The sequence below is a fragment of the Phoenix dactylifera genome, chromosome 15, assembly GCF_051530095.1.
Source record: "Phoenix dactylifera cultivar Ajwa chromosome 15, Ajwa_hap1_PhDact_Kaust_v1.1, whole genome shotgun sequence".
Taxonomy (NCBI): domain Eukaryota; kingdom Viridiplantae; phylum Streptophyta; class Magnoliopsida; order Arecales; family Arecaceae; genus Phoenix; species Phoenix dactylifera.
The window spans coordinates 20,263,817-20,289,715 of NC_143204.1; the positions used below are offsets into that span (position 1 = coordinate 20,263,817).

General features: G+C 38.7%; 3 protein-coding genes across 4 annotated transcripts; 1 reads left to right on the top strand and 2 right to left on the bottom strand.

Moving 5' to 3' along the window:
* Window positions 1-581: 581 nt before the first annotated feature.
* Window positions 582-3,888, bottom strand: LOC103707944 (protein PHOSPHATE-INDUCED 1 homolog). The gene has a single exon (XM_008792673.6). It carries the CDS (start codon window positions 3,776-3,778, stop codon window positions 2,831-2,833), a length of 948 nt encoding a protein of 315 aa, XP_008790895.4. The 5' UTR covers window positions 3,779-3,888; the 3' UTR covers window positions 582-2,830.
* Window positions 3,889-11,912: 8,024 nt separating this feature from the next.
* Window positions 11,913-12,994, top strand: LOC103707943 (protein PHOSPHATE-INDUCED 1-like). Its single transcript, XM_008792672.6, has one exon. The coding sequence runs from the start codon at window positions 11,981-11,983 to the stop codon at window positions 12,923-12,925; it is 945 nt and encodes a 314-aa protein (XP_008790894.2). The 5' UTR covers window positions 11,913-11,980; the 3' UTR covers window positions 12,926-12,994.
* Window positions 12,995-15,626: 2,632 nt separating this feature from the next.
* Window positions 15,627-22,267, bottom strand: LOC103707942 (uncharacterized). Of its 2 annotated transcripts, none has more exons than XM_008792670.6 (6): window positions 21,650-22,267; window positions 20,964-21,087; window positions 19,845-19,962; window positions 19,044-19,074; window positions 18,406-18,685; window positions 15,627-16,047 (listed from the first exon to the last, which is right to left on the bottom strand). In XM_008792670.6, exons 1-6 carry the CDS (start codon window positions 21,854-21,856, stop codon window positions 15,989-15,991), a joined length of 819 nt encoding a protein of 272 aa, XP_008790892.3. In that variant the 5' UTR covers window positions 21,857-22,267; the 3' UTR covers window positions 15,627-15,988. The 2 variants fall into 2 exon arrangements, with proteins under 2 accessions (XP_008790892.3, XP_008790893.3); XM_008792671.6 differs by having other exon boundaries at window positions 18,406-18,682; window positions 21,650-22,264.
* Between the last annotated feature and the right edge of the window lie 3,632 nt (window positions 22,268-25,899).

Sequence of the window (25,899 nt, forward strand, 5' to 3'; positions counted from 1 at the left end):
TCTGAAAAAAAGTATATATAGGCTTAGTCGTACAAATAGTTACATATTCTGGCCACTTCTAGTCACTTCTATGACAATGGAGTTTCATGCAATTTTTCCCAAACACTTTGTGGAGCCGCTCCAACTCAAAGCCACCAAATAAAAGGGAGGCAGAAGCATGAGCGCTTTTACCTCACACTCCCCAAATTTTATGCCCTCTTCAGGGGAAAAAATATCCCTCAAGGAACATCACGAGTAAATTGATGAGCATATTAGCTAACATTGTTCATTAGAGGCCGATCATTGCTTAAAGTACTACAAAAGCTTGGAATAATAGATCTTTTATTTTTTTCATTTAAGGGGAATTAAGAAACTAAGCTCATACAAACTTCCATCAACTACAATTAGTTCAAAAAAATAATATTTGCCCAAACACATTTTGTGAGTGAAGCCATATTTTTGAAAGTGTTTGTAGGGGAGATCTTAGTATTATAATTTGGTGAGTCAACCTTGCAATTCAAATTGTGGAACACCTCCATAGTGTTAGAGTGGTCCAATTGAAATTTCCCAGATCAAGAAGACCTTACAATCATGCAACATTATTCTAGCCCCAATTAATTAGGGGGATCAACATCCTTATTCTTCTTCCATTTACATAATAATTATTTTGTTAAAAAATAAGAAAAAGTACATAAGAGCAAAACAACTATATAACTCCGCTTGCAACTTTCTTCCCTATAAGAGGGTGGAACACTGAGACATCATGCTGTCCCACATAGCTAGCAATAAATACTTCATCCACCACTAAGATGATAGCCTGATGGTAAGGAGGCTTGGACTCCACCTAAGTTATCTAGATTCGAAACTCGCGAGCGTCGATTAAACAGAAGACCGCATGTTCCACATCCGGATGGTCCTGTGTGGATATGCTTTCCTTCCATCAGTACTAAGATTTTCCACGGGTTGGAAAGGGCATGTGGAAACTTGCGATCTGCATTAAATATTTTTTGGTGGAAGGAGAGCCCAGTGAGGCTGCCACCAACTCCCTCCCCCCCCCCCCCCCCCCCCCCAAAATCGTTTTACCCAAAAAAAAAAAAAAAAAAATACTTCATCCCATCCAATCCCCTCGCGGTATAACTAGCCCACTGGTCTTATCCATAAGCCCCTGTCCCGAATATCCCGGTACACGCAGATACGGCCTCCAACGGCGCGTGAGCGGGCCCCTGGAGATACCCGTTACCGTCAGAGTTTGTCACCGTTCCGTCTGGCGAGGGTAATGTCACGCCGTCAAGGATTCCATCGCGACATCGCCGTTAGGCGCGACTAACGGCGGGGTCTGGGAGCCGTAGACCAGTTGGTGGAAGGGCGACGCTGTCGCCGGTCCATATGAACCCGGTCAAGCCGGAGTGCGGGCGCTGGGTCCCTCACCGGTTCGAGCAGAAGCCGTCGACGGCCACGTCCGCGGAGGCGAGGACGACGTTAATGTCGGCGTGGGAGGTGCCGGGTTCAGAGGCTAGGAGGGAGAGAGGTGGGAGGAGGAGAGGGTTTTTGCCAAGGACGTTGTGGTCGTCGAAAGGCTGGCGGCCGAGGGAGCGGCGGGGGTCGCGCTGCAACTGAAGGCGCGGGTGAGCCACCAGGCGGCGGCGGAGTGGGTGACATGGCTGCCGGAGGAGCGGAGAGGCCGAGGAGGAAGTCGGCGAAGAAGCGGGCGTATTAGAGAAGGTTGACGGTGAGGAGGGGCCCGTGGTGGTGGCCGGGGAGAAGCGGAGCAAGAGGAGAGAGAGAGGGTGAGGATGGCAAGTGATAGAGATAGAATAGGCAAGGCGGCCGCGGCTTCGGTTCAAAACATCAAGAAGTTTATATAGTTTAAGCAAAGGAAATTTAGAAGCGGTTACTGATGAGTGAAGAAAAGAGACTAGGAGAGACTTACCTGAAGCATGGGTAGGCTCCGTTACCGCTCGATGGGTCAGAGGTCGAAGGATGGTCGTCGAATTTAATAATGGCAAAATGTTGAGATAGGTTCAAGGTTCGATAAAGATGGGAGGAGTGTTGGGGCGATGAGGATGAGAATATGGGATTGAGATAAGGATGGATACAAGATAGTTTCATTTGGTCCTTCGGTCATAGCTTTGAGAGGAAAAAAGGAAAAATCTCAATACGTTTTTGAGTCCAGATGGCCTTCTTTTTTCGTTAGGAAGGGTAGAGCGAGCAACGTCTCTCGCAAATCAGGAAAAAAGAAGAAGAAAATTCTCTCATTTCTTTGGTATTTCCTCGAGGTTTTGGATTTTATTACAATTGCTTGGATCCGACAAGAAGTAAGTGTATCCAAAAGGGCCCTAAGGGGTGAAAAAAAAACCATAAAAAAAGGAAAAAGAACGGAGGAAAAGAAAGGCATATCAACCCAACCCATCCATCAAGGAGGAAATCCATCTCAAAAAGTACAAATTCACATCGGAATTTAAAATTTAAAATTCAAACTAAGAAGATCGAAAGCTGCCATCGACCAAGAAGCAATGTACCGCCTTTCAGGACCTAACCAAGCCTCACTCACCACTAGGAACCAAATTCCGTGATTACATTATCATCCAAGATTCCAATATAAAAGATACATCATATCATAATGTACCGCTTCGGTCCTTGAGACCTCCACTACCCTTTAGCATCCACGTATTTTAATCTCTATAATCCAAATTTTTAAGCATCAAACGAATAAAATAAATTAAAAAAACCGCAATTCGGAAATGAATGAAAAATTTACAGGCTATCCATATCCTCAGTGTTCCTCCGCTCTGTTTATCCGAATACATCCCGAAACCACGATCTTACACCAAAAATGTTACCCGCCACTTGTCTACACCAAGGTAGAGCAAGTGGACGTTGACGGGTCAAACAAGGCTGGAACTAGGTACTTCCTCCCGTGGGCCCCATTTGCGTTGTAGCTCGCCCCCGTGGTTGGCTCCACCAACAATTCCCCGGCGTATCCCGGATACGCCCCCTTCGCGTACACCCCCGGGCACGCCGTCGCCGCCTCTAACGGCGCCTCCTTCGGTCCCTGGTAGAATCCGTTACCGAACGGGTTGGTCGCCGTCCCGGCCATCATGCTCGCCAAGTTGATCACCATGCCGTCGATCCCGACGTCGCCGTTAGGCGCCACCAGCGGCGGGCTCTGCGGCCCGTAGACCGGCTGGTGGAAGGGCCACGCGCACTGGCCCGGGCACTGGGTCGCCGAGTTGCCGACCCAGATATAAGCGAACCGCCCGGATTTGGACCGAGGCGAGGACCCGTGGGTCCCGCACCGGCTCATGCAGAAGCCCTCGACGGCGACGTCGTCCGCCGTCAGGACGACGTTGACGGCGTTCTTCGGCGCCCCGCGGCTCGCCAGCTTGGCGATGTCGTCGTTCGTGAGAGACTTGCCGAGCGCGTAGGACCCGTCGAGGATCTGGGCACCGAGTGTGAGCTCAGGGAACTCGGTTTTCGACCGAGCGTAGTACTTCCCGATGGTCTTCCACCAGGCGGACACCGATGGCTCCGGCTGATTCTGGTCACCGCCCTTCGAGGAGAGGGATGTGACGAAGTCGGAGATGATGGCTCGCTGGGCGGCGGTGAACTTACCGTACCAGATGAGGTTCACCGATATAGGCCCCGTGAGGAGGGCCCCCTTGTGGTAGGTCAAAACAGGGGATGGTTCCTCCACCAGGGCATTGAGCTTTCTAGCCCCATAGGAACACTGGAATAGAAGGGAAGCAAATGCTACCAAGATACAAAGGAAAGAAGGGCTAATAATACTGGAAGAGGCCATCAGCACAGAACAAGAAGAGAAGAGAAGAGGAGAGGGAAGGTATTGGGTTATATTATGCGCTTCTCTTTGAGAGGGAGAGAAGGGAGTCGTATTTGGGATGGGGGAGAGGTTGGCGTGAGGGGGTTTTATATAGTGGCAGGGAGAGGAACGGGGTTGTTGTTGATTAAATAATTCATGGAAGGTGAGCGGAAACAGAAGACAAGGATGGTGGGCCCGGAGGGGAGCTTTAGGGCCCATAAAGGGGGCGCGGTCTGGCCAGATTACGGTCACCAGACAGCTGGCTTTTGCGTGCTACTGGCAGCTGTAACATTTGCGAAAGTTCGTTTTCTTCCCACAATGGCCTTGCATCGGGAACTGGGATACCTAAGTCATCCTGAGGTAAATAGGGGTGTTTTAGGGATGGGAAACTTGGGGGGATAAGAAGGGGTAGCTTGGCCGAGGAGTTGGGTTCGCTTCTCGAGGAGTTTTAAATTTTCGAACGTTATGAGAGGGGACAGGCTGGTGACTACCGGGAGGAGCGTAGCTTTATTAATGGTTATGGATCGGGATGCGCGTACGTGCCAGCTGGGGACTCGTAAGGGAGCGCGCTGTCTTGCGCCGCACGGGCCACCACCTGCTCACCAAAAACTCGTGAAGCCCCCCAGGGTTTACTGTTGACATAGGTGCAGCAACCTGGATCGCCTCCTATATTGCACCGTATTTTAAAAAGCTCTATCAGTAGAATTTCCACCTCTAATAGAGGAATGCATGGTGTTTACTGTTGACATAGGTTTACTGTTGACATAGTCGTAGACATGGTTGAGTCGGCATAGAGGAATGCATGGTGTTTGAATAATTGTAGGGATCACGCAACAACCTGAATCACTCATAATATTTTTCTTTATCAGCGTAATTCTATGTCAATCTATATTAGTTTTCTTTTTTAGCATAATTTTGTTAGAGTAATTTTAGAGATCGCATAGCAACCTGTATCATCTATAATATTTTTTTATTATTAGTGAGATTCTATATCAGCCTAAATTATTTTTCATATATGAAGTTTGGATACGAGTATATATAACTCCTAGGATGTATTGAATATGAAGCAACAGAGAAATAAAATCACTTTTTTCTCTCTCTTTTTCTTTTGTTTTTCTCTTCTTCTCTAAATATTTCAACATGTGGCAATTAAACTCTTTTAAGGAGGGTAAAAAATCTTCTCTCCTATACAATAAGAGATTGGAGTGAGGTGGAAAGGATCAAATGGGATTTCTTGGGCTAGGGATGTTTCACCGTGAGTTGACTCACTTAGGTGGTAATGAGATCTGGGCCCCAAAATACATATCTAATACGAATATATTTTATGAATTCAAAAAAATAAAATATTTTGAATTGGAAGTTAAATATATGGCCAATCAATTCATAGGATCTCATTCAAGTGCTGAGCTGTATAAGAAGCTATTTAACCAGCTACTCTATTAGCTTCTTTATAAATATGCTTGGCCATCTGGATTCTAACTTGTTTAGGTCCAAAGGGCTTTGACCCCGACAGAAACAACTTGTTTGGCCACGTTTTCTTTGCAATGTTTCCACACTTTTCCCATTCCAAGAAGAAGAAAACAAACCGTTCGCTGTCGCTGTTCTCTCCTTCCCCACTCTGGCCTCAGTCTCTGAAATCCGACAACAGCCCTTATAAAAGTAAGAAATTATTCGCTCAAAGCATTTGATTGTTTTACTCAATTATTTTGTAGTCATGTCGGATATCTTGGTTGTATGTGAAGGTGAAATGGATTAGATTGCACAAAGCTGTCACCTTGCGAGGAGGTGAGTGGGCTCTGAGGCCCAATGTGTCTCATGGGTGTCTTGGCTTCGTATTGGGAGTCCTTGCCTTGTTATTTTTGTACAAAAAATTTATTTATATTTAAATTTTAATTAAAATAGTTTACATCTTAGTGTTAATTTAATTTTAAACTTAATATACAAGAGTTTATTTTTTGTTTTTGAGTGGAAGTGGAAATGGAAGATGATGATATTTTTGCCTTATGATAGAAGAAAAGATGTGGTTTTATAAGGAGGGGGAGAGAATGACGTAGAGAGTCATGAAAAATTTGGTAAAACACCTTTGTAGTAGGAAAAAATTTGTGAAGTGCCCTGGAGAGACGTGATAAGAGCCGATAATAGGGTCGGAACAGGGGAAGTAAGCAAAAGATTTTTCGGTCAATTTTTAATGGGTTTCTCAGCCGGCAAGCGGTCCTATCATAATAAAGAGGTAAGTAGAAGGTAGATTCGACCCTTACCTCAACTCAGGTGGGCTCTGTAACTGCGATTCCAGCGAGCACAGTGACCCTAGGCGGACAATGCATAAGAAGAAAAAGAGGAGAAAAGAGGCGATGGTGGTCGACAATCGTCAGTGGTGCGAAGAGTTGGGAAGGCTTTATCTAGAGCAGAGACTAGAGTTTTCTAAAATCTGGCAGAGTTCGAATCCTCCTCCCTATGTTCGAGCTACACTCTGTTCGGATCCTACACGGGCCTTTGGGCTGCTCTAGCCAGTTAGTGGATCGGACCTAGTTCGGCTTTTCTGGGTTGGGCTTCACAAAACTGTAACAAAGCTGCAAGCTAGGGAAATTGCAAAAATTCAAGAGTATAAATGATTGTAGTGATCCAGTAGATTTGGCTAGCTCAAATACTCTAATTAGGCAGCCAAGGAACCCGAGTCCATTGGTTGTCACCACTTCTCTCCCCCGTCAATGTATTCATAAAAGGTCCTCTTTTTAAATCCATGAAGTGATTTTCCCACGTTGAAAGGACCCAGTGTTTAAGTTCCCCAAGGACCAAATCGAACGTCTAATTAGGCTGGAAGATGAACCATCTAGATCACATGGTTTCATAAGGTTCCGCTAGGAGTCAATCAAGTTGGCTAAAATAGTTTCAAAATACTAAACTACATCAATAGAGGCCTATATATGATTTGATAGGGAGGAATCCTGCCCATGTCATGCCCCTCTAATTATATAATCGCCACGTGCTAGGGTCTAAAGATTTATTTAGATATTTCTATAGAACTAGGCTAAAAATTTTATAAAAAGATATATATATATATATATATATATATATATATATATATATATATATATATATATATATATATATATAGAATTATATGAGAAGGAAAAAAAAAAAGAAAGAAGACTATCCTACAAAATTTTCAGCCGAATTCAAATTCTATGGAACCATCTAAAAAGCCATCCATTTGAGACTCTAGACCACTACACATTAGAATATTATCTCATTGTCTTAAGCTGAAGATGCTCAGAGACTATTTTATGGAATTCAGTAGCAATCCGCCACCCACTTTTCCTGCAGAATTCCACGGCCCGCCCTTAGTCTCATGTCTCGCGAAGCTGAGACTAAACCCCCCCTCTTCTCCTAATAATTTATTGTGTCCAAATCATGCACCCGACTGTTCCTTACCTATGTATATAGTACTCCTTCCATCCATCACTCATCCAAATTCATGAGGTATCTTCTTTTCCTTCCAAGTAGAGGCGGCAATTTGTAACCTGAGCATTCAACCCTACATGCAAATGACGTGCTTTGAACGAGTCTGGATTTGATATAAATGAGCTCGAGTTATAAAGGAGTTAATCCATCTAGATCCATTTAGTAAATAGATAGAATTCAGGTTTTGACCTTTAACCTATTCAGCCCACCTATTTGATAATTGGATTGTGATGATCTAACCTATTTGGCTTATTTAAAATCTACTTAACTCATCTCTATCCTATTTAACCTAGCTTGCTCAACATGTTTAACTTATTTTCATCTATTAATCCATTAAAAATCCATTTAACATATTTAACCTATTTAACTTGATTTGACAACGGATTATACGGGTTGGGTTGGGGTACCTATTCAACAAACAGGTTGAGTTTATATATGATTTTTAACCTAGTTAATAAATATATTGAGCTCAGGTTGAAATCTGACCTGCACCTAATGTAATCTGTATCCAATCCAGTCTGACTGGAATGCCACCCTACTTCAAAGTTCCACATTCCAATCTCAATACCTTCTCCCCTCCCAAATGGCTTTAATTCACATCACATGGCTAGCACGGCTCCTTTAGTGCTAGCATTTGCTAGCTTAGCCCAATTGTGCATGGTTCCAGGAAGCTAGCCACCCTTAAGTCTATCAACTTGGACCTTCTTCCCTCACATCTTGCCCCACCAAAAGATAGTATCCTTTTTTTTTTTTTTTCTTTTTTGGTACACTGGCAGCTCATACTAGTCTCGCATGAGCACTGCCCACTGAGTCAAGAAATACAATACTCTGAAGAGGTAAAAGAACAAATACAAATTCTTCCATCTCCCCGTGGGAGGAGGTCTTTTTGGTTAAAGACAAAGAAAAGCCAAATCCTTTAGGCCGAGGAGTGCTTTTTGGCAAGTCCCTCACGGGGGACGACGTTTCCGAGCCCGAACCGGCGGCATAGGTTGGGCCCAGCCGCCAAGGAAGGACGGATCGCTATGGTTTTAAATAAACCCTCTCAAACTCCAAAGTCTCGTGTCTATTGCCATCCAAATCCTCCAAAATAGTTCACTCCCCCTAAGAATGCTTCCATAACTCTGCCCAAGTCTATCCACATTCATGCACCTCCTTCCAGAACCACAATCCAATGAACTGAAACCTGAGGAGAGTAGCCTCCAAAATAGTTCAAGCACACCCTCATTTCCTTTTTGAAATCTAGCCGTTGACAACCTTACAAATATTTCATGGCTTCCAAGGCCCCATGCTATAAGACAAGCGCTTAACTCCATGCACCCCAAAGAGAGCAGTAGGGTGGCTATGGGAAAAAATGGCCTGGTACGGGTGTGGTTAAGTGGCAGTATGGGCTTTGTACCACATTCAAACCAGTGCCTCCCCCACCTTTGTCCTTACATATTTATTTCCGACGTGAGATGTCCCCAATCTCTATACATGCTAAGGTAAATTTTATTGAAGTTACCAAGAAAAAAATAGATTAAATTTTATTGTAGTAATCTGGAAAAGCGACAGAGGGAGATCACTTGAGATTCCCGTGCAAAGCTTATTTATTTGGATGCCGAGCTCAAACTCTTTCCCGAGAATATTATCACTTTCGGGATTCGTTTGGGGAGAAAAAAAAAAAAAAACGAAAATATGGCCAACAAAAATATGGAAAAAGACCATTAGAATTTATTAAAAAATATTTTTTTATAAAAAAATAAAATTTTTATGTTTCATAAAAAAGAAAAATTTATGAGAGATATAAAAAATTATTTTTCCACCGCTTAGAAATTAATTTTTTTTCCAAAATTATTATTAAACTATCAAAATTTTTGAGTAACATATATTTTTTTATTAAGAGTTTAATAGATATTTCATACAATTTTTTTAGAAAAATAAATGCTCAACCAATCATGAGCTGCTCTAGAATGTATAATTTTTTCGTGGTCAATTAAACATGCCAAAACTATTTTTTCAGGTATCAGCTTTCTAGGAATTAACTTTTCAGAAAAAATATTTTGATGAGAAAAAAATTCTCAATTCTTCCAATCTTGTCCTCGTACCCTATCTCCTGGCATCATTTTATGAGAGCAATTTTCTCCATCCACTATGCTCTCACTTCAAAATTTTTTTAGAGAGTAGAAATAAATATGTGTTCAGGAAGTGTAATGTTATCTCTTCTACTTGGTTTTCAAATAATAAATCCTCATGTGGCATGAGATGGATTTTGAGGTTGGAGCATAAAACTTGATGCTAGTAAATTTCCTTCGAGCATTGTAATTTGCATCATGCTCCAATACGAACATCAAATTAGCAAATTTGCTAGGAGAGAATGTTTTAAAATTATGCAGATTTCTGTACTGATTTCATGAAAATAGAGCAAGGGAAAATCGTATTTGTAATGCAAAGTCTTTCTATGAGACTTGTCAATTGTGATTTATTCTCCAAGTAATGATGATTGAAGATCTTCCAAACTCCAAAATATGAATATGTCCGTAATGCTACATCTTCTTAGTTTCAAATTCTTAATTAATTCTTAAAAGATTTTCAAAGTGTAGAATTGTCGAGTGTAAAGAAATAAAGACTTAACTTTATTTATTTTATTTGATGTAATCAATACCATTCAGATTAACCAATCTATAAATATAAATAAAGAGCTCATATTACAATCTTATCATTATCAAATAATTATGGTAGGCTCGATGCTTGCATCACCACTGCTAAAATGCCACCATCCCCTTATCGACTCAAATAAACGCTTCGAGTATCATGACATTATAGCATCACCTAGTCGTGTTTCGAAGAATTACATTGTTCTCCAGACAATCACTACAAAATAATTTGGAAGAGCAGGAGCCTTAGGAATCTAATCCCACTTTCAATGTTTGGTGCTATCTACTATCTTTGAAGCTTAAACAAATGACATGATGCATCATTTATATCAATTGGTCATCTCTTTCTCTCTAAGTGTCATGCTGCTGTTGTAGTTTGATCATGTCTCCTATGGAGTGGGAGCTGAAGCACTATTATAGTTAAGTCAGTTCATGAACTTAAGCATTATTATGGAATCATGTCCTTTACAAGCTAGATTTCAAGTTTTTTATAGGATGGCAACTGTCATGTGCTACTAAGTGGAGACCATAAGAATCTTGATGACATGTTAACATGGCAACAGTTTCACCTGTCCATCTCTAGATTAAATCACTAGTCTTCTGAATGTTATCACACCCAGTGCCCTGGTTTGTGAACACAGTTCATATCTCTACTCAACCAGATTATTTCTGCCCTTGACAACACCAGCAAGCGATTCTAAGGTGTTCGCTCAAACTATGACCAAATCTGCTAGCCTTCTCGATGCAGTCCCCTAAGATGTCCTACAAAAAGTCGCCTTCATTAAATATCCTCTCGAAGTGTCTTCGATTAGAATAAATACTAATCAGATGCTAGCTTGGTTTATGTATGAATTTTGCATGCAAACTTGCTTTAAGAACATCAGAATCTGACGTTTGATCACCTTTGCATATGTAAATGGCATGAACTTAACGATAAACAAGTGAGGTGGTGTAATATCTTGTTGATGCTGCACTAAGTTTTCAGTTAAAAAGTTTAATCTCTTGGTTCAGTAAAATTGTCATTCAGCAGAGGTGAAAAATATGGCTTCTTTAGTATTGGTCTCTCTATTTATCAATGAGAAGCCTTTCAGTCCTAGCCACAATGGCAAAATGGCCTGTAACAAAGACAAAGGCTGTAATTAAGGGATTCTGAAACTTTTGTCATTGATAGGCCCAGTAGCCATGTTAGAAACTAGTAATGGTAAAGTCAATTTAAATTGTCACCGCTCTTCATGAGGCGCACAAGACTGACAGAAGCTTGGTAAAATAACATCATCTGCTTTGATCTTTATTATTCTATATCTAAATTTTAAATTGAAGCTCCTTATCTCTGGATATATCCTTTAGTTGTTTATTATATTTTAAACCAAACTAAGCTTGGGCTTTTCAAAACCAACATATCATGGTACAATTGAGTACTATTAATTAGTCAGACCAATAATTCTAGCTTTCTAATACTTTATTCAGCTTCTCCTGTTCCCCCTACTTAACCAATTAAATAGTCGATACCCTTCAAAATAGGTGCATGCCAGCTTGACTTCACCCAAATAATCAACCGGAAGACCAACTCCAACAAGATTAAGTCTGTCCCTTACCTCATTAGCAGTGCCTTGAATTGGTGCTGCACTCCACCCAAAGCATTCTTAGTCTTCAAGTCACCAAAATAACCTAAAAATTTCCAGCAATCTATGTTACAATTGAGATGCTTTGCCACAAGGAAACACCTAGGAACTCTCAATCCAACACATGCAACCCCAAAGCCTGCCCCCTGAGATTTAAACTATTCCCCAGCTTCCATGCCCTAATGAAAGCAGGCAGCCAAATCTATGCGAGCTGCCCCAATCTCCATACAGCTTATTAAGATAGACCAAAGTCACAAGAAAAAAGAAAGATGCTGTGGTCCATCACCCATCATTAATCTCCCAAGAAAAGCTGAAGTGGGACCTCCCCATATACCAACTTTCTTCTGCACCCCCTGGCTAGTTCATGCACCCAACTCCCCTATATATACCTTCCCCTTTCCTCAGCACCATCACCACCTCCAAATCCAATTCAAGAATAACAGCAATCCTCTCCTCCTCCTCCTCCAATGGCTTACTTCCTTTCAAACAAAATAGCTCCTTTTCTGCTCCTACTCTTGGTTGGCTTTGCAGATGAAAGCTGTGGGTCCAGAAAGCTAGCCTCTCTATACCAACCACCTCCAAGCCTCCTCACATACCACAAAGGCGCCTTGCTCCAAGGGAACATCCCCATCTCCATACTTTGGTATGGGAATTTCACCCCGGCCCAAAAGGCTATCATCTCCGACTTCCTCCTCTCCCTCACTCCCCAACCTCACCAAGAACCAACCTCCACAACCACCACACCCTCTGTTTCTAAATGGTGGAACGCCGTCGACAGCTTACTGCAGAGAGCTGGAAAGAAGAAGACACACATGTCCTTGGCCAACCAAATCTCCGACGAGCACTGTTCCATCGGCAAACTGCTCAAAAGTTCTCAGCTACCCGAGCTGGCTTCGAAAGCCAACCCCACGAAAGCTGGGGTGGCATTAGTCCTGACCGCAGAGGACGTCGCGGTGGAGGGCTTCTGCATGAGCTCCTGCGGATCTCATGGCTCGCTCGCCGGCCCCGGCGCGGCCTACGTTTGGGTGGGGAATTCGGCAAGCCAGTGCCCTGGCCAGTGCGCGTGGCCTTTCCACCAGCCGGTGTACGGGCCGCAGGGGCCGCCACTCGTGGCCCCAAACGGCGACGTTGGGGCTGATGGCATGGTCATCAACATCGCTACGTTGTTGGCTGGGACGGTCACCAACCCGTTCGGGGATGGGTATTTCCAAGGGGATGCCGGGGCCCCGCTCGAGGCCGGCGCGGCGTGCCGAGGGGTCTACGGCAAGGGGGCTTACCCAGGCTACGCCGGAGAGCTGCCGGTGGACGCCGGCACCGGAGGGAGCTACAACGCGGAGGGGGTGAATGGAAGGAAGTATTTGGTTCCGGCAATGTTGGACCCTGCCACCTCTTCTTGCTCTCCTATTGTGTGATTGGCAGTTGTTCCCTTTGTACATGCATGCATACAACTAATAAACACTTCAGTAGATTTTTGATTGGAATGATGAGAAGAAAAAGGAATTGCCAAGTGCCAGGAGTGAAACAATAATTTTGAAGAGTTGATTAACTCTCCTCAATTCAAAAATTATCTGGGAAATATTTCAAAAGTTCCAAAAGATTTCACAATATTTAATTTTTTTTATGAAAGAAATTAGTATAGAATAGCCAAAAAGGTACCCTTTGGCAACAACAAAATGATCATCAATTTGTAACATATAGAAAATTTTAAATTAGCCATGAATATATCATAAAAATTGTGTATAATTCGAGAATGATCGAAAAGTTCTGAGTTGACTCCATTTGTTGGAAAATTTGGGGAATCATTTAACCAAGAGAAAAATTGAGAGTAGTTTAAGATATATTTGTTTTTATTAATTCAGGGACTATTGTGACCATGCTTCTCAATGACCTCCTGAAGGCACAGGCAATTAGGATTCTGATGGGCTGGGCTGGTTTGGAGGCCCATTTAACAAGTACAGCTAGATCCAACATAGAAAGAGTCTCTCATGCATAAAATGCAATGCAACTTAAAGTTGTCTTGCATCTACTCGAGTTGCATGTTTTAGAATTTATTTTATTTGGAAGGCTACAAGTTCAAAGAAATTGTGTGGTCGGATGTGACTGCAACAGATGGAATCATTCTGTAAATGAGATAGTGGGATCCTGATTATTATGCAATATTACTTTTTTTTTTTAACATTCTTATATGGAACCGTACATTTAATCAACTTATTAAATACGACTGTGCTGTGATAGTTTTTGTATGTACCAAATTTTAGCAATAATTGTGATTAAAATTTAGAGTAAAATATAAAAACCTCTCTGACTTTTTTTTATTATTATACTTATACCAAATAATTTATAAAATCTATACTTATATCCATCTAGTTAAATTAACGATGTTAGTGAAACTATTTACCTCATATAAAAAGTTGAAATTATCTTTAAGAATGGCAAAGGCGGAAATTCTCAACCAGCAGTCTTTCTAAAGACACCACACTTCGTGAAGAAAATCAATAGAATTACCAACAAGTGGAAATTTTTAGGAAGGAAACATTAGCATTGAAAAGCTTTTATTTGTGGAGCAGAATGGACATGCAAAAGAAAACACATGATTTTATGAAATCTAGTGGATCAGAAAGCTCACCCGAAAATTACCAGAAGATCCCATTGATTTAAGAAAAACATACAACCATCTATCAAGACCCAAACTACATCGAAGCTTTCTCAAAACGCTTGAAATTTTTGCATTACAAACAAAAAGAATGCTAGCAAATTTCGATTTTGGTCTCACCATTGCATCAACAAAAAATCCTCTTACAAAATGCACTAATGAGTTTTTCATCGAAATTTTAACTATAAGATGCACCAGAAAAAAAAAACTATAAGGATTAATGCATGAAAGTTATAACAGCAATTATTTACTGCGTTCCTTAATTTACTTCTTCACAGTGCAAGATGTAAATCTTTTTTTTCTCTTCGAAATTGTGGCTTTTCTCAAAAAAAAAGAGTGACTTTTAAAACTACTCAATGTTTTAAATTTTTATTTCTTTCTTGCTTTTATTCATTATTTATTTTCTCTTATGTGCTGCACTGGTCCTTTCTTCGTTCCTATTTATGAAGCTTATCTTGAACCGGTCGAAATCTTTTGTGTATCTGATTTATCCATGGCTCCTAAGGTACTTCTTAGCAAATAAATTAGCATTCTCTTAATTATCTACGAATCAGATAGAGATTTAGAGTGGTAGATGAGAACACTCAAGGTACATTTGGTTCGCGATTAGATTTGGAATTAGAATTGGAATCAGAATGGATTGAAATAGTTATCGGAATGGCCTTATTTTTCGATACATTTGGTTTGTGACTGAAATTGGAATCGAAATTAGAGTGAGATTTGAATACTATAGTGGAGAGTCGAAATTAGATTTTAGGGGATTAGGCTATTTTCATTCCCTCTAGAACCCGAATGGGAATAGAATCTCCTCCAACCAGACTGTTAGAATAAAAGTAGCTCATTTCCATTCTAGAGCCCAATCCCCCGAACCAAACATATCCTTACATAATTCGATATTGAATAGATTCAAACGAGAGAGAAGGGATAGCAGAGCACAGCTTGATGAACTGAATAGGTCTTCAATCTTCATGTTGCTTTTGTTTAAGCTGGAGTTCTTGGGGGTGTTTGGAATTCCCGGCAGATTAGGAGGTGAGGGAGGCTTTCTATCCGTCACTTTTTGTTACCCTCTTCTACGATGTGGATGGGTGGATCGCATAGACAATTAGATCACATCAGGACCATACATGGACTAATCAGAGGGCCATAACGTAAATGTCAACAGAGAGTCGGGAATAGAGAATCTGCACTCATAATTAACACTAATTTTATAAGATATTGTGAAAAGTTTCTATCGAACTTTTCATCAATGTAAAATGTAAACAAATGTAGCCAAAATGATTATGGATGACATTTTTTGTGAGACATTTGCCAGTGCTTAGTCATTGCACGTACTCATATCTTTTGTAAAATCAAAATTAATATAATAATAATTACCAAATAATGAGCTTAAAAGGAGTGTGTTATCTTGCACTATCTAGCTTATTGGACTTTTCTGTCTACTAAAAGAATGCTTCCTTCCATTTCATTTTGTTTGGTTTCTCTCATAAATTGATTCCATATCTGATGAACTTCAAATTTTTCATGAATACATAAAGATCTAATATTTGATACATGAAGGAGATGTCTCAGAAAAATAAAAAGAATTCTTTATTTTAAAAAAAGAGATAATTTTGAGTAAGTTAGTACCCATCCCAAGGCTTGTAATAGTTCATCGCCGGTTCAATTACCCTCGACAAGAATATTTTTGCATGATACACAAAAGAATATATCTAGGCCTTCAGTGCTAATAGCAATAATCGAGATTCCATCTTTTCACTATTTTCATAATATTCCGACCTGATAATGGGCAAAGACGGCACCAAACGGATGTGAAATTCTTTCCTCAAGCATCCGCATTTTCGGTATTTGCAGCAGTGGTGGATTGTTGAGAAGTTGGTGAATCTGAAGTATTCATAAAATAAATTATTTAAAATATAGACAAATAGTCATCTTTATAAATTTAATCAAAATAATATTTCTTTATTTACTTAAGATTTAAGAAGCAATGTTGTGTGACTAATAAACAAAAACAAAATTTATGCATTAATATTATAGAATGTCATCGAGTTACTGTACATTATAATGGATTGTAGAATATAGGTTGGAAAAAATTATGCAGCAATATATTTATTAATAATTTAAGTATTTATGGTCAAAATGACACCACAAACTATTTGCATCCATAATCAATACATATAGTTAAAGTTATTAACACTAAATGCATTCAAGCCATTCCTCGACTGAGCAAATAATCTTATATTTAGAGCATAATAATAAAAAGAAATATAAAAAATAAAATCCAGAATCTATGAAGTGGCACCTGAAATATCCATGTCTTTATTCTTTTCTTTAACAATTTTCTTAAATGATCGCATTTTTCAATCCTCTTTTTTTAATTATCATAAACATGAATAACTAATATAGTTGTTGAGATAATCAACATCAAGTTAATGATTATTTTTTATGTAAAAAATTGCTTATCTATTTACAGAATCCTCTTTTTATGCTTCATACTCAAACTCATTATAATAAGACAACCAGCAAATTACCTTGGTCCAATGGTGTAGTTTAAATTTGTTAAAGCATAAAAGATTTCAAATTCAAACAAATATGTCCAAATTTTCTACTTTGGTTTTTTTCCTAGGTGGAACATATTCTCAAACCAAACCTCCCTTCCTCCGGAAACTCAAATCTTGGAAAATGGGGGAAAAAAGAAAAGAAAAGTTAGTATGACATTTTCACATCAACTATTGGCCAAGAGTGTGTATTAGGAAGTTAAAAATTATAAATTATACAAATCAGAGTAATAACAACAAATGAAAAGGTTGGAGAACTAGAACATAAATATATATTTCTAGTTTAACTAGTTTTGCTGCATTGGGTTAGTATTAGAATTGGCAAGGACTTTAAATTCTAGAGATTTTAGACTATCATTGCTTAAAATTAGTAATCACATAATCTTATAAAGATATATTAACCATAACAGAAAAAGAGAAAAAAAACAACCAAGAACAATAACTTACACAGTAAATTTTAAACATACATGAAACATAATTATCTGATTGTAGAAACGTAATTTAATTGATAATTTTGTAAAAAAAGTATGAGATATTAAAAGTAAGATAGAAAGAAAATATATTAAATGACTTTGAGTATGTAGAATAGGATATGAAATCTAATCTACAAGGTAATCAATTGTCAAGCCACAACTCTTCCAGGAGTCTTCAATATTTGACTATTTAATTTGTCTATTATTAGAAAATATCATCTGTTAGAAAAATTAGAGCTACTTCTTTGTATACAACTAATTTCTTTTAATTAACAAAGCATGCACATATACACAAACATGCACATATATGGGCATCCTTACTTTCCAACATGTATAAATTTCTGAATATTTACTATCATATTTTTTTTTCCACATATAATTTAAAGACAAATGGTCAAACAAATTGACAAGCTACGCTAATAAAAAATAACAAACTCAAACATATTTACTTTCATTTGCTAATTAATTTCAACCAACATGGGTCAATCTTTGATTTTAAATCTATTTATTGAAACATAAACAAAAGTTATCCATCTTGATCGAACTAATATGAATGAAGACAACACCATATCATAATTTTTTAAATCTTAGGATTAGCATAAGATGATAAGAAAATTTAGATATGAGAATCTACATCTTGTACCTAGAAAGATTTTGTTGATGCCATCATAGATACAAATTCCATTTGCATAGTTCAGCTTTATATAGCATATTTCACCCCATGTATTCTTATTACCACTAAATATAGATTTTTGTCGAAATCTTAGAATTACAGAATATGGTTTAAAAGAGTGAACCAAAAAATACGAGATATGACTTGTCCATTAAGATCAAAATAATGTTATCATGCCATCTCCCTTCAAAGGTGTCAAAAAATAAGCTATGTAAAACTTTGCTTCATTTGAGATATGTTCAAACATTATATAGGAGCTCTTGAAAATACTATTAGGCATGTCCTATACAAATTAAATTATGCATTCTAATCTTGACTTATTATAATTAATGTTTAGAAATAAGCTAATCCATTACATTTTTCACCCTCTAGCCATGACTTCTAGCAACTTGAGTTAAGCCAATCTGAGCTCCTTAGCCTGCCTAACCATAGATAATTTATAAGCACCAGTGAAAGCTTGAGCAAACATGTCAAAATATGCAACAACTGATGTTGTATATAAGCATAGAAAGTAATTAAAAGGTTTAAAAGAAGGTACCTATCATGTTTGGGGGTTGCCTTCCATGTGGAGGGGGTTGGAGTTGGAAGGTATAGGGTTGTGAGGATGAAGGTGAGATGGATCCCTCAACAGAGACCATAGGATATCGCATATATGGTGGGTGAGGACTTTGTGGTGCTGATGAAAAACTTGCTCTTGGAGTAGCCATTATGCACCCCATTTGGGGATAATGATATGGCATACCTATAGTCGATGATGAAGAAGAACCATACAACTGATGGTAGTACCGTGGTGTCATCTGAGGGTTGTACATAGCCTGCTAATTAACACATTTTACAATCAAAATCAATATATACAAATGCATAAATAATAAGGGACAACTACCTTTAATCACAATATATAATAACTTTCATGCATTTTCACTCCTTGATCTCTTTTTAATAGATTTGCTTCCTTGTGACAAAGATTTTGTTACATGAAGTAATTAATACTTAATGCCTATTTCTTATTACAAACCGTGATCCAAAAGAAATTATCATGTAAATATATGCAATACGGATAATTTAATAAACTTATGCCGTATTGAGACTTAAGTAATTTGGCACTTCAGTATGAGACTGGTTTAAGGAGTACGCAATTAGCAAGCATGAAAGGGTGCGTAAGAAAAAGCAACTAACTTGTTGGTATCCGTAATCAGCCGGGTAGTACCTGCAAAGTAAACACAATCAATGCATAAGAAAATATGCATGCATTAAGAGAGAGAGAGAGAGCATGGAAGTCTGGCCTGCATGACCCAAGTGGTCTCACAATTAGACCAGAAACTGGCAACCTACGATTAAGAACTTGACTCGAATGCGAGAAAATAGGAAGGGGGTATCTTATTTGATTGGAGCTTTTAAAGAAAAAAAAATGAAATTTTTTTTTTTATATTTTATGTGAAAGAAAAATTCATACATCTTTCCTAAAAAAATAGATGTTTAATCGAACATATGCGGCTATAGAATGTGCTACTTTTTCATAATCAACCAAACATATCAAAACCATTTTTCCAAACATGATATTCTTAGGAACCATCTTTCTAGAAAAAACATTCGGAAAAGTTCTTCCCGTGAATCAAACGAGTCAATGTATCTACTTTGGAAACCCACGGATGCACCATATGAGATTGCATTAGAGTATGACATAGAAAGAGCTGCAAAGCCCATTGGCCTAGACCGAGCGATCAGCCCAAATCAAGCCGACCTAAATGAACAGTATGGGTCCCCTTGGATGCATGATGTGAGGCAAGCAACCACATGGGAACGTAGCAGGAGCCATTTATTTGCTCCCTCCATGTCCATGATGGATCTATAGAGAGGGACCGCTGGGTTGAATGCTGGCTCCATTAAATGGGCTCTCTCCTTGTGTCCCATGCACAGAAAAGGATGGGGCCCATCCTTTGAAGTAGAGATTAGATACCAAAATTGTAGGGTACTCACCCAAAATGGGTAGGGTAGAGGACTGGAGGAGGAGGTGGTATTTGGGTTGGCAACCTGCTATATGATGGGCCCAGAGCCTGAGATGGGCCCTGATAAGCGCTCCCAACTAGATTTCTCCCTGCAGAACAAAATCTCCATGAATTCAAAAGCCACCAAAAGAAGATCTCATAAATAATAAGCTATATAAAGACCCACATCCATTTACTAAGAAAAAAAAAATTGATTAGTGCTACAATCTATCATCATCTGTCAACTATTGGAGCTGAGCTAGCCTTTGGCTCAATTGAGCTTGGCGCATTTGATTGTCTCCTTGTAGCCGGTTTATCTGCGTATCCTAGGCTCCAAGATTGACTTAGCTTAGCTCACATGAAATTGGCTAAGTTAAGCACAAAGCATGTAATTCACATATTGCCAGATAATAATAGCCTAGTATCAATAAATACAAACCTTCAAGATGGTTGCTATCAAAGAAAATATAAAATACCATGCACATATTGGAAACCCTAAACCTGCAATTGTAACTAATTTAATAATTATAATATGATAATGGATAACTTAAATGGCACTCTTGTTTCTTTGTAATCCACTTCCATTGACCTACAAGGGACGACTGCCGAATAGTTTTTTATAAATAGATAACTTTATCGATTTGTATAAGTTAACCTCATTATGATAATCATCATGAGCTGGCTAGGGAAACAGATCAGATCATCACTAAAAAAAATGGTGACATTATTAATGTCTACAATATAATCACATAATTATCATCTATACCTAGTCAATCCCCACCCTAGCTTGGCTCAAGCTCATGTGGCCAAATGAGTCCAACTCAACAAACTATTATTGCCCTGCTGGCTCAGCCCACGGCCCCACATGGTGGGTCTTGATCCTGTGGGCTGGTAACCCTAGCTGCTGGGGCCCACCAGTGTCGCATCCCTCGTGGCCTCGTGGCCAATGGCCTCTTTGAGATGGGAAGCAGTAAGCTAGAACAGCACTTTTTTTTTTTCATATCATGTAATCTTGTTTATTTTTTTTTCTCTCTCTCTCTCTACAACATAATAATATCACTGTACTACTTTTGTAAAATAAATTGATATATAGATTTTTTAAAGGCAGTACCTCGAGGGGGAGACGGGCGAGGCCGGCCCATGGAAGCGATGTTGCAGTTGGCTCGCCGCCCGTCGATGACCGGGTTGGGGTCCGCCACGGACCGCCTGGCCGAGTCCGGGTCACGAAACGTCACCTGCCCGTAGCCATTCACAGACCCTCTTCCAATGTTAGCAAAAACCGCTATGGAATTGGAAACACACCCCAAAAACAACAATCTGAACAAAATGAACATCCATTTATCGCTCCCTCCCCCTTTCTTGCCTCCTCCATTTTCAGAGGCATCACATCATGTTTCATTCCTAAGTACACATATTTTTCGATCTCACTTAATCTAGGAATTTGTGGATCCATATATAGATGTTCATTCCATGAAAAAAAAGAAAAAAAACAACATAAGGTGGGACTAAATCTCACCTTCTTGGATAATCTTGTTTTCACAAAGGTTACTAGAGAGAGAGAGAGAGCATAAAAGTTGACAAATATCTTGGATGATATTGGAGATTCTAAGAGGAGATGGAGGCAACTCAGATAGTTTTTTGTTCTCTTCAACCAGGAAAAAGAGAAAAGTCTAGGAAAAGATGCATCGACTTGTAAACTATTATACAAGAAAAAAGAGTTCAAAGCCAATAGTTTTGGACAGATCATGATGAAATTAGTGAGGAGGGGGGGGGGGGAGAGAGAGAGAGAGCTCTCACAAAGCCATAGCCTTTGGACCGGCCAGTGTTCTTGTCGGTTATGACGACAGCCTCGAGGATCTCGCCAAACTGCTCGAAGTATCGCCGTAGCTCTTCGGTCGGCGTCTCCCATGCCAAACCTCCCACGAAGACCTTGGTCAAGGTGGTGTCCCCAAACCTCGATCTATAGCTAGATGAACTAGAACTAGATGGACTAGAAGAAGCCATGGATACCAATAGCGATATCTATAGCAAGCTAACAACCCTCAACCTTTCTTTTCTCTCTATTATATCTCTTTCCAAGGACACGAGGAGAGCTAGCTAGTTTGTAGGCCTTGCGATCGACCTTTCTTCTCTTCTTGGGTTGCTCTTCTCTTCCTCTTCTTTGGTGGCCTCTCCACCTTCCATGACCTGGCCTCAAGGCTTGTGGGAGAGAACAAGAGAGGAGGAGGGGAGAGAGATAGAGGGAGAGGGAGAGAGGGAAATAGAGTAGGGGTTTGAGGAATCTAGCAAGGCTGGGATGGGGATCCGACAGGTGCAAAGGGGTTCCTCGCTGTATGAGGGGCTGGGGTATCGAATGACAGCTGCATGACCCCTCCTGGGCTCTCTCACCTCTCCACTTGGACTTTTCTGTCCTCCCAGTCTCCCTCTCCCCACCAGTCAATATACAAACCCCTCAAGAGTCTCTCTCTCTCTCTTTCTCAATGATCCATTGGGATATTATATGCACAAAGAAAGAAAGAATATCAACCTATTGTGTTTTGTAGCCAAGATGGAGGGGGATTAAAAGATGTGGGCTAATTCTTTTTGCCAATGACCCATCATGTTCAGCAAGTGAGGCCAGATGGATGGAATGAGGATATGAATCATCCATTGCAAGCGAGGCCTTGTGATTCAGCAGAATGGGGGCCACTTGGGGTGTCAATCAATACATTATTTGCTTGGTTGAGCTCTATGGTCATTGTCATGCCCCTCTAAAAACCTTGCAAACACCATTTCCCTTGGCAAGCAATTGGTGATGCATGATATTTCTCAAAGATTACCATACGTGGAGCGGCGTCATGCAAACGCGGACAACCTGCCATTCAATTTCCTTATGGTAAGTCATTATGTCAAATTAGGGTTAAGGGGAGATTTACTCAATTTATGGAGAAGGAGGATCGAAAACGATCTCATGTCGGCATTAGAGCATTTTGCATAAAATAGCTGATATGAAATTTTAGGAGTGTGAACATAGTCTAATATTGTGATTAATAAAAGATGTTTTTTTTTAAGCAAAATGGTCGTAAGCCAACTCACTTTTTGTTGATAAATCGAATGAAATGCTATTAGAAAATTGTAGTAGTTCAAAAATACCCCCCCGACATTTGTTTAAGCGTAACCGATTATATCCTGGCATTTATGAAATATAAAAAATTTATTTTTTTTGCTGTATTTTACAAGAACCCTTTATGTACTTATTGAATGACATTATTATATTTTTCAGCATTCTCAGTATTGATAAAGCCATCTAGAATAATCACCTTATTTAAATATTAAATAACTTTTACAACATTAAAAATACAGGGAATTTAGTACTTTGAAGGTATTTTTTTCATATTTCTCGAATGGTGATAATATTTCTCCATATTTTTAAGTGTCCGATAAGTCATCTGCAGCAATTATCTTATTTAAATATTAACTACTTTTTGTGGTATTCAAAAATACCAGCAATGTAGTATTTTAGATGGCATTTAAGACTACCACGATGGAGTGCTTTAGCCAGCCTTCAAAATTGACAGAAAATATGTAATTTGGCAGTTAGTTAATTAGACTTGTCCACTCTTTTAACAATATGTAATATTTTTAGAGATTTAAAACCACCAATATGCATAGATGCACCGGTTGTCCACTCTTTTCTTGTTTCAAGGGGTGTAAAGTATATATAATTGCATTATGCACATATTTTTAATACTTTGTTGATATCCAAAAGAGCAAAAGATATAGCTGAAATTTATTAATCCAAAGATAATCTATAGGCTCACATAGCTAAACATTCTTAATAACATCCAAAAATAAATTCAATCATGATGACTACAGTAGAGAAGTTCTTAATCCAAATAAAAACATCATTCACATATTGGATTGTAAAACAAAAACATTTGTATTTAGTGTTCAACATAATTGCAAAGAAAAGAGTCTTGCTTGAGTCAACTCTCAGCTAACGCCACCTGCATAAACAATAGAATATATAATCAATCTATGATAAAAAAAAAAAATATACTAAGCAAAATAAAATCTGTAATAAATATATAAATAGTTTATGTGACTAATGTAATACATAGATTTAAGGCTAGGCAGTTGAATATCTCACAGCATGCATCTATAATTCTTTCAGTCGATCTCGCAACCTTATTAGAAGCTCTTAAGGTACATATGCAATGTTAACCGGTACTTTCGAAATTTATGTCTAAGCTTATCCTTTCCTACCATTATGAATGGATCTTTACTTACAATATTTTCTTGTCCAATGGGATTATGAGGCAATGTATAGTCTTTCAAGACAGCCTCATTTCTAAACTTTATATGAACAAATGTTATAGAAAATGAATCGATGGATATTATTTATGCACCTCACAAGCTCAGTCATTTAGCCCATGAAATTGGTATTTTTCTGAAAAACTTCCGTTCTCAAGGTTATGCAATCTGCAGATGCTCTTTACTTTGTTCATGTTTATTTATGACCTAAATGGCCGGTAGTTGAGAGAAAAATTCCACAACTTAAAATAGATTGTACATAATTAACAAATTTCAACCATTCGAAGTGAAATTATTTCCAGAAAATAAAGAGTGGAAAAAGATCTCATGCAAAATCTTATATTAGCATATGAATGAAATCAAAAGAGGCTCCATATATACCAGCCTTGCTTGACCCATGCAGGTTTGTGCCAGTGTGCACTTGTGTAGAAATCCTTGAACAATTTTTCAATAACATAATAGATTCTAAGAGCCCATAGTTAGGTTCAAGTGAGGTCTAAACTGATAGATCCTCCTTCACACTCATTGCTGAAAATCTGAGTCGCCAATCTAGTTTTCAGGGCTACATGATTCCAGAAGATGCATTGGAGTGAATATTGCCATCAGACTCCAAAAATATTGTTTTGTTGAGTTCTCCCAAATGCTGCTAGGCCAAAGAAAGGTTCAGAAACCAACTAAGTCGTTAATTACCAACTGCAAATTGAAGAAAAAGTATTCTATCATGAAACATGGAATTTGTTAATTCCAACTATACTTAGTTTAGTATTTCTTTCTTATATCAAGCATTAGTTTTGTTTTCTAGAGTATCTAGCAAAACACATGATGACATTTGATTTCTAGGCTTTTTTTTTTTCCTTTCAGCAAGTCTGATCATTGATTAATTATCTATAAAGCAGAAATCGCGTATTCTAGATTTATTTTCATATAAATCTCTGATACATAACAAATAAACCATCCATTTCTCTCTAGAAAGCAGAAATACCATAATATGGATGAACCCTCCATCAATACAAGCACTGGCATTTATGCTACAAGTAAACCATCTAAAATCATGTATGGCGTTCAAGGTTTTCCACATACGCTTTAGCAATGTCATAAGTTTGTAATTCTAACCTTTTGTAGTCGAATATGGATGAAGTTTTTTCTTCTCTTTATCGAGAAAAAAAAAATATGGATGAAGTTAACAGCATATAAAGGGATAATGTATATCTTAATTGATGTAGATTTATCCATTACTTGAAACTATAGAAGACCATATCAGAGTAGTTTCTTTACCAAACATTATTATGGGTGGCGATGGTAGGAAAATTATATCTAAAATTGTATTGAAAGACACGCCTATTTCATGTTCCTAGACATATTTTCTTTTTAAAAAAAAAATGGGGAAGGCTACTTGTATTCTCAATTTCCACATTACCTCGAGACTCGTTTTTGGTAAATTAAATTTATTAAATCAATCTAGAATAAATATATTTATAAAAATTAGTAAATAAATATTAAAAAAATTCAATAGAAACACACTAGAAAAAAAAAATAATAGCTGCAAGGAAAGATACATAAACCTTTGTACCAAAAAGAAAGGTGCGTAAAGAACATGGGCAAAAAAGGGGACAAATGAGGCATTTTCACTACTAATTACTAGTTCCTGCCTTCAAGCAAACTATTAGTTGCATCATTTAAATCTAAATAGCTGGCTTATGGCTAGAAACAAACAATTTATGTAGTCAAACTGCACATTAACTATACCATTATTG